This window comes from Drosophila nasuta, chromosome 3 (genome assembly GCF_023558535.2).
Source record: "Drosophila nasuta strain 15112-1781.00 chromosome 3, ASM2355853v1, whole genome shotgun sequence".
Lineage (NCBI taxonomy): Eukaryota > Metazoa > Arthropoda > Insecta > Diptera > Drosophilidae > Drosophila > Drosophila nasuta.
Window position 1 is genome coordinate 37,082,274 of NC_083457.1, and position 9,571 is coordinate 37,091,844.

The 9,571-nt window shown below is 43.1% G+C and overlaps 1 protein-coding gene across 1 annotated transcript; it reads left to right on the forward strand.

The window, feature by feature from the left end:
- Positions 1–1,001: 1,001 nt before the first annotated feature.
- On the forward strand, positions 1,002–6,545 carry LOC132791530 (paired box protein Pax-6). Its single transcript, XM_060800492.1, has 5 exons — positions 1,002–1,538; positions 2,119–2,451; positions 3,649–3,789; positions 3,909–4,468; positions 4,544–6,545. The coding sequence occupies exons 1-5, from the start codon at positions 1,418–1,420 to the stop codon at positions 5,342–5,344; spliced, it is 1,956 nt and encodes a 651-aa protein (XP_060656475.1). The 5' UTR covers positions 1,002–1,417; the 3' UTR covers positions 5,345–6,545.
- The last annotated feature ends 3,026 nt before the right edge of the window (positions 6,546–9,571 follow it).

Here is a 9,571-nt window from a genome sequence, read left to right on the forward strand (position 1 = left end):
TAGGTGGAAAATGAGATAGGCATGCAATATAAATTTGTGGTTTGTTCTTCCTTTTTTTTTAAACTTAATAAAAATATTTTATTTAAAAAATGCGGCAGTTACAATAAATACTTCAAATATGAAACTAAAATAATTAATTTGAGTTAAGTTAAGCTTAAGTTACAATTTATTAATTTTTGCGACGACTTAAGAACAAGTTGAATATGTTTTAAACACTATATTTCAATTAAAATGTTTAGTTTTAAATTTAATTTTGTATAAAAAGTTTAGTTTATGCTTATTATAGGGGTTGCAGCTCTTTCAATAAAAATTTCCACCTTTTAAGGTAATTGAATTTAATTGAAATTTATTTGATAAATAATTAATCAAAAAGTTTTTCGATATTTGAAAGGTGAGCAGAAGCGTGTATGTTTGTAAACTTGCATTCATTTTCTTTTCAAGTAAGTTTTAATTGTTGCACAGTCTGATATTTGTTTGGTATGCGACAATTTTCCAAGCATACTTATCACTATTTGATGCATATGTACACATAAGCATTTCCTTTTCATAAATAAATTGCACTTCCCCCACCCATAAACACACACACAGAGAAACGAGTAGAAGCAACATTTGCGGAGTTTTCTTCTTTTTCCTGAGGCTGGTTGTTTATACGCTTAGACGCAGTCATGAGCGCGTTGGCCACTGCCTACTTAGCGCGCTCAGCGCCGATTCGATTGTCGTCGGGTGTGTGAGAGGGGGAGAGAGTCATGTGTAATTGCATGAATTGTGTGTGCGCCAACTGGCAGATGCTATACTGTCGTCCCGCTCACACGCGCACAGTGCGCCTGAATACGGCCGCCATTATGAATGTGCGCCGAAGTTGAAAAACCGGTTGGCGCGTCAGATGCACTCAAGCGATTGAGTGAAACGAGAATTGAGTGGAGTGACGACGGCAGCGAGCCTAGGCCCAGGTGAAATGAAAGCCACTTGCGGCTGCCACTCAGTGTGCTGAGAGCGGCTTTCACGAGAACAACGTTAAAACGGGAAAACACAAAACACACACAAACAACAAAAACGTCATCGCTTGAAGACGGGCAACTGCAGCAGCACACGGCAAAGGCAAAAAGGCAACTTAACTAATATCAGCATCAATAATCGGTTGTGCAATGTGCGCGGGTGATGCGAGGTGTATCGTAGAACGTTATGCATTTAATTGGCCGAATTGCGTTTCCGTTTGCCAATAAAGTGCGATTCGCTATTGTGGCCCATAATCAATAATTGCCGCCGTGAACTGTGAACTGTGAACAGAGTGAGACAGAGAGTGAGACGAAGAGTGATTGTGACAGTGCTAACTAACTAAATATATAAGAGCTTAAATTGTGATTGGAAATCAAATCGATTCCGTACAGCGATTACGATATTTAAAACGGCTACGGACATGTTGATAGAGCCGAGCTTGAACCGTGACTTTGGCTCGCTAACTGCTGCAAGTTCTGGCATCGCACACTGGAAAATGGAGCCACATCCCCAACGATTGCCAACACTGGGAGCACACAGCAGTAAGCATACTAAAAAACCAACATTACAAATCGATTGCCGACGGCAATTGCCAATCGATAGCAGAGTTTAACTTCGAGTGCGCAATAAAGCAGCTAACAAATTCATAAATGAATTTCGACAAAATATTTGTTTTTGAAAGTTAAACCCATTTATTGCTAATTAACAAATGGGGGTGGGGAAAAATGCCAAATCGACAGCAGCAGTTTAAGTTTACACACACACACTTCAACACACAGCTGTTTAAATATTTTAATTTAGTTTTTATTGCGCTCGAATTTGCGAATCAGAAATCCATTCAAGAAAGTCTCTTTTTCTTGCTTTCCGAGCACATTTTTTTTATGAATGTTGTGCGACAATTGAGGAACGCCATTGTTTTTTGTTGTTGTTGTTGTTGCGGCACGACTTTGTCGTGTTTTGGCTCGTTTTTAGAAACAACGTCAACACAATTAACCATTAATTTATCATAATTAAGCATTGTGACGGGCAACACACAGTACAGTAAAGTAAAGTAAAGTAAAGTAGTAGAGCAGCAACACTTGATAACAATGGCCAATTATCATTCAATTCGTTCAATTGCAGTGTCGGCATCATCGGCAGCAGCAGCAGCAGCCGCGGCAGCATCGCCAGCAGCCACAACACCGACAACAGCAGCGCCAACAACTGTGCAAATACCACCAGGTTTCGTTGGTTCCACGGCTGCTGCGGCTGGTGGCAACGGTGCCTCTGGCCCCACAGCAGCCACAGCAGCCGCAGCAGCGGCGGCGGCAGCAGCAGCGGCTGCCACGGGCAACACACTCGGCGCTTTGATGTCTCAGCACCGCCTCTTGGAGTTCTCGCGCTTTGGCGGCCTGCGTGGCTATGACATTGCCCAGCACATGCTGACACAGCAGGGCGCAGTGTCCAAACTCTTGGGTAAGTACAGCAGTTAAAGAGGGGAGAGGGGGGACAGGGCGATAAACACTTTGCTCGATTTGTGTGTGTTGCCAATTTGTATGTGATAAACACAATTACGCATAATGTTAACATAACGTTATTATCCTGACCGCTGAGGCATGTCAGTGTGACGGTAACAACCCAAGTTGTCCCAGTCCCAGTGCCAGTGCAAGTTGCAATTCATACACAGAGAGAAAAGGTTGATCTAATATTCAAACCAAAAAATTACACTTTAAACATTTCCTGTTATTGATAATTATAAGAGCAGTTTTTGAATTTTATTATCGATTCATTACACAATTCAAATGATTTCTAATTTTCTTTGGATTTTGCTAGAGATTGAGAGTTTAATTCAATATCTAACTGCATTTTAGTGATTAAGATAAATAATGTAAATATAATAATGATAAAGATAAATAATTAAAACTTAACAAGAACAGAGAAGAAAAGTTATTTAAAAAAATTGCAGTTGATGGATATTATAAATAACTGTATGCAGAAAATAATAATTGATAAATAAATAGAACAAAATAAAAATATCGTGGATTTCTAATGAATATTATTAATAAAATAAGAAAAATTCAAGTAGTATTGAAAAGTATTTACAAAAAATATAGACAGCTCCCAATGATCATAAGAATAACTATTTGCGCATTAAATTACAAAAAAAAAAACATAAACAAATATGATATGAACGAAGTTAAATTATTTTAATTTTTGTTGTGAAGTCAAGTTTTACCAACAAAATTTGAATGTGTGGTAATGTTTATTCCGGATATTTATTTTTAACGAGTTGATTGATCCTTTCTCTCTGTGTAACTCCAACCCTATCCCTACTTATGTCGACTCCTGCCGTCGGTCCTTCGGTGTGCATAATTTGGGCACTTAAAGTTGCATAAACGCCTCGAACGACTGCGGTTTGCTCTGTTGGCTCATTAATCATAACGTGCCCTAATCGCCGCAGTCGGGAACAGGAGTAAGCGTGTTAAGAGGCAAGGGAAGCTCCTTGTCGCTTGTCTGATGACGCGGCTTGATAAAGCTATTAAACGCCAGAGTAGCCAGCACAATTTTAGCGTGGGTTGCCGCAGAAATTATGTTTGCGATCGATGCAACAATTGTCTCATTATTGTTATTAACCATTTGTGTTGTGTTGTGCTGTTGTTTTTGCTTCCGCAGGTTCGTTGCGACCACCTGGCCTAATTGGTGGCTCCAAGCCAAAAGTGGCCACACCGACAGTCGTCTCCAAAATCGAGCAATACAAACGCGAGAATCCAACGATCTTCGCCTGGGAGATACGCGAACGTTTAATCTCTGAAGGTAAGTCCGGTAATTGCAGTTGCAAATCAATCTCGAGCTTGAGCCTTGGATTATCTGCACGCCATCGCGAGCGGCAGCAATTGAAGTTTCAGTAACTAAAAAGCACAAACTCTACGCAGGTGTCTGCACAAATGCCACAGCACCCTCGGTGAGCAGCATCAATCGGATTCTGCGCAATCGCGCCGCGGAGCGTGTGGCCAGCGAATTTGCTCGGACCGCTGCCTATGGCTTGTATCCGCCACCGCCGCATCCCTACGGCAGTTTCACCTGGCATCCGGGCAGTGTTGCTGGCAATTCCCCCGTGCCGCCGCCACCCTCAGCTCTGTGGCCCGTGGCAGCTCCCACGCTGGCGAATCTGCCACCGAGTGCAGGCAACTCGACGCCTGGAAGTCTGAGTTTGAGCTCCGCTAATCTTCTGGGCAGCGCTGCGCCTATGAATAGAGCCATTTCACCGGGTTCGGGCAGCCACGAGACGCTGGAGTCGGCGGATGAGAATCGACAGATTGACTCGGATTATCTGGACGATGATGATGAGCCCAAATTTCGCCGCAATCGCACCACGTTCAGTCCGGAGCAGCTGGAGGAGTTGGAGAAGGAGTTCGACAAGAGTCACTATCCGTGTGTGAGCACAAGGGAGCGTCTCTCCAGTCGCACCAGTCTCAGCGAGGCGCGTGTTCAGGTATGTCCCGATACAGCCCACTCTCTCTAGCTTTTGGGGCAACAGCTAACGGCAATCTTCACAACAAACAAACAGGTTTGGTTCTCGAATCGTCGCGCCAAGTGGCGTCGTCATCAGCGCATGAATCTGCTGAAGCGTCAGCGCTCCAGTCCCGCCAATCCTATGCATTCGCAGCAGTCCAACGATGGTCCAGTCGCCACCAGCTCGCCCACGCCCAGCACACACAGCAACACGTCGGCGCCCACAACGCCTCTGGCACATCAATCGCTGCTCTGCGCTGACTCGCCGTTATCCTCGGCCCAATCACCACCTGCTGTGATGATGCACCCGCTGCACGCGTTGCCTCCCGCACCGCCTGGACATCACCATCACTTGCCCGCGCATCCGGCTGCGTTGCAGCTCTTCAGCCACTATCATCAGCAGCAGCAGCAGCAGCAACAGCAACAACAGCAGCAGCAACATTCTCCAACTTCGGGAGGTGTTTGCGGCAGTCCCAACTCGGGACTCTCGATGGGCGGCGAACGCAGCGCTTTTCGCAGTCTGGTTGGTTCGCCATCCGCGGCAGCTTTTGCTCTTGGCCTGGCCCGACAATATGCGGTGGCTGCTTCACTAACTGTGGCCGAGGAGCAGCGCTCGCGATTGCACTATCCGGGTGGGGAGTGTGTGACGACAGCCGCGACATTGGCGGGGACGGCGGGGTCGACGGTGATGGTGGACAACTCTTCGTCGGATTCCGATGAAGAGATCAACGTGCACGACGATTCTGATGCTGAAATTGAGTCGCCAGTGGCTAAGGTGGCCCGCATGTCATCCTCTGATGCACCGACAACGACAGCGGCGACGACAACGTTGCAGCTCCTAAAGCATGACCGCTAAGGGCGTGGCACTAGGCGTAGCTTGAAGTCGACGTCCGACGTGGGGACGGCAGCGGTAGCTTCTAATTATAAAAGTTGAGTTGTGTGCGCGTTTCTGATTGACAGCGACAAGTCGAGCGACCCCATCGCCCCAGGGTAGTGTAGGAGGGGAGGCGGCAGGCGGAGGGGGGGCGTTGCCGTGCATGTTGCACTCTGAAACCCGAGACAGCGACAACGACAACGACAACTGCAGCGACTGCGACAATGTAAGCAAAAAAAATACAGCAAATAAAATAGAGAGAAAAAAATAAAACAAATCGAAAACCAAAGTTAAAATGCTGCTCACCCACATGGCTGCGGATCAAGAGACCCGAGACTTGTGTGTGCCGCAAGCTGCACGTTACACGTTACACTGTGTTGCAGTTGCAAGTTGCGCGCTCTGTAATTGCAACAATTGTGTGTGTGCCTAAAATTAAACTGAAATTGTAACTAATACTTAACAAGGGGGGTCGCCCCTCTATTAAAGCGTGTTTGTGTGTTTGTGTGTGCCCCAGTTCGTATACTTATTTCTATTACGAATACAACTAAGAGTACTTTATTTATTCATTGCCGGCCGTAGGTCGTTTTCATAGCTCTCCTTCTCTCTCTCTCTCTCTCTGTATCTGTATCTCTATCTATTATATCTTTACTATCTACTACTAGCTGCCGGCTTACCTCATCACCATTTAAGGCTATAGCGTATGCAATATTTATCTGTAACTTAGCCCTAGCTCCTAGGCTTAAGCTTAGCCATGTATGCTCATTAAGTGAGAGCTGCGAGACGTGTCTACAGTGCGTGACATGCAAATAGCACATCATAAGTGACAACTACTTTAAACTTTATTTAAATTAAATGTTCATTCAAATAAATTATACTTTATTTATACTTTATTGTTTTACCAAAATATTTTATTATTTATTCCCCCGTTGCTATTTGCTTGGCCACTGCTGTAGCTGTCTGTATCTGTAGATACCCATTTTACCAGTATGAGTGTGTAACGAGTACGAGTTCGAGTACTCACTGTGTTGTCTTTGGTTGCGTTTGAACTGATATTGATACCAGGAGTATGTGAAGAGAAAAGCGACAATCGGAGGAAAGTCGTCGTGGTACTTTATATGTAATTCAATTGTACATTTACGATGGCTCAAAATAACTAACTACTTAGTCTCTCAAAAAACATTATAAACGCAATAATAAACTGTTGAAAAAATATAATTTGTTGTGTTTTATTATGAAACATGGAATAAATATTTATTATTTTGTCTGTAGATTGTGTCATTAGCTGGTTGAAGATCCCTATGATTGGTTCGTGATTGAGTGATTGTCGAGAAGATTGAAAAACTGAATTTGGAATGAATTAATATGGCAAACTCTGATACACTTTTGAAGATCCTAAAGATTCATTCGCGATTTACTGATTGCTCGAAAACTGAAACTCTCCGATTGACCGATTTTTCTGTTAATTAACATGTTGAATAACTAGCGAAAAATTCAGACATTGTTAATCAACTGATTGACAAACAGATGGCTTAATGATTGCAAAACTGATTGATTATCTGATTGATCCACACAAAGTTCATTGAATGGGTAAAGATCAATGCATGATCTACTTCATATAATACTCGTAAAGAAAGAGTGCGGAAAACTTTGATTCAAAACTAAAGTTTTTGCCAAAAATTTTGTATAACAATTTAAAAAGTTGAAGTTGAAAAGACTACAAGGCCTAATAGAAGCATTAGTAATGGTGTGTATTAATTTGAAACAGAACCGAGGCGAATTTTATATGCATACGACTTAATAATACGACTCATTAAGTAGTATTAATCTTCATTCAATTGATCTATTAAGTGCTCAGCATAATCAAAAGAAGAAATACAACTTCTAAACTCTCTAAATATTTACTGAATTCCAAATTCGAACCCAAATAATCATCGACACATCGACATGTTAGAAAGAGAGATAGCGAGAGAGTGCGACGAGGGTGGGGAGGGGAGAGTGAGACGTGACATCGACAAAAAGCACAGCGAATGGGCATAAATAAACATTTAACACTCAAAAGCTTCTTAAAACGTTATTAAATATTAATTTAATCAATACGTATTGTGAATGTGTGTGTGGAGCGAAAGAGACGGCAGCGAGAAGAAGGGTAGAAAGAGAGTGAGAGGGAGATATGGAAACGAAATTGAAACCGAAAACGAAGTCAAAATCAAAATACGCGCATAGAAATCGCTTAAATTTCGAGCGTAATGGCCAATATGTCCAAATCTGGTTGATAACATCGACATTTTAATTATAACCAAATGAAGCCGCGGGCACACACAAAAGCGAGACAGACAGAGCTGGTGAGAGGGAGAGGGGGTAACAGATGGCACTAGAGACGAAGTCGGAGAGGGGGAAGGCGACTCTGGCTCTGGGATTTGTTGAGTTGGGGACGGTGACGGTCCGGCTAACCGATTAAAAATGCAGAGTCAACTAAGCACATAAATCAATGTAAATTATGGTGTTAACAAAAGGCAAACGCGGCTCTCGAACGCGGCTCAGGCGCGACTTCACGTTCAGGTTCTGGCCGAGATTTAAATGAGTCGGACTCGTAACCAAATTTTTCGAATCTGATAAGCGGAGCGCGACGATGTCGATGCTTAGATGCAGCTGATCAGCTTTTTTTTTGATGGTCCCATTCTGTTACTGATTCTCGATGCTCGATTCCCGATGCCTGTTACCAATGCTCAGCCGTGCAAGCGTGCGCCGAGTCACACACAAATTCAATTTGCTTGACTTTTTATGAGCCAGCTTCCCCTTTAACCCCCCTCTCTCACTCTCTCTCAGTCCCCTTGACTTATTCTAATTTAGTGCTGGGCTGGTCGTGAGCATTCCTTTAATAAATTTAAATCACCTTCTATTGAAAATATTTTCACCTCTCGCTCCATAAATTATGCCTAACTTATACACATAGTACACACATTATGCATGTGTGCTGAAGTGAGATGGCAAGCGGGTGAGTGTGCTAGAGTGAGCTGGCAAATGGTATCAATGTTGCATGTGGCTTGTTTTCGTTTTTCTTTTTTGCCAATTTGTTCTTAGCTCGTTTCCAGCTACACTTTGCAGTACGCCCCTGGATTAACGAGCCCAGTCCAGTCCAGTCCATCAGCATCAGCATCCACATCAACCTGAGTTGCAGCTACAGCCTCAGCCTCATCTCAGAAGGGTTCGCTGTCGAGGAATTGGCTGACAAAGTGGCGCTCTCATGAGCGCCATATAATCGCAGTCAAACATTTTTACGATCCTCTGTGTCTGTCTGGGACTTCTCTCTTTAGGGGTTTTACAGTAAAATTGCTCAGAACTTTGTTGGCAACATTGTTGGGGCCACGAAACAGGCAACAATCTTTTGCAATTCCCCCTTGTTGATCACTGCGCACAGTTTTTATCACTTGGGTTGGCTGAAATCGATGAACTTTACTCGACAGTGTTCCTCGCACAGTTCCAGTTTGTCTTCCCGTTCTCCCCCTCCTTCCCTCCCCCCTCTCCCTTTGTGACGCTGGCCACCGCCACCCGCTAGGGGACCAGGTGATAAATCTGTTGGGAACGCCGACACAACATTTCCATCTCATAGTCTTAAATGGACCATAAAAGCGCGAAATCCCAACACGAGCAATAACTAAAGTTAGTTACGTTAACTAATACATCAACAATGTTGCAAACTCTTCTTCTTCTTCTGCCACTCTTCCAGGTCCAAGTCCAGCTTTAGGTCTGTCTTTAAAATTGTCTGCCTGCCCTCTGACCGGCAATAGATCATAGATTTACTGACGAATGCTAATATACTCAAACTCATTCCAGCATTGCAATTGTTTTTCATTTCTTGTCTTACCCGATAATATTCTATGTCGTAAAATTCAGCAAAGATCTTTCGCGAGATCAAAGTAAGTTTAGAAAATTCGGTTTTTTATGATGATTTTTTTGCTAAACGTTTTTCAGTTAATGTCCAAGGATGCCTAATTGTAATGATGTTGCGTTGAGCTACCACCAAAGAAGATTAAAATACACTTCTAACAAAAATTTTGTTGAAAAAACTATTATTGAACACCAGAAAGTAAACATTAATAATAATTATAATGATGCAGAAAAAGTAATAGTGTAGAGTCACCGCCAAGGAAGTTGTTTATACACTGTGAAACTTTTCTAATAGCGTTCAAATCTATTATAAGAGCTTTT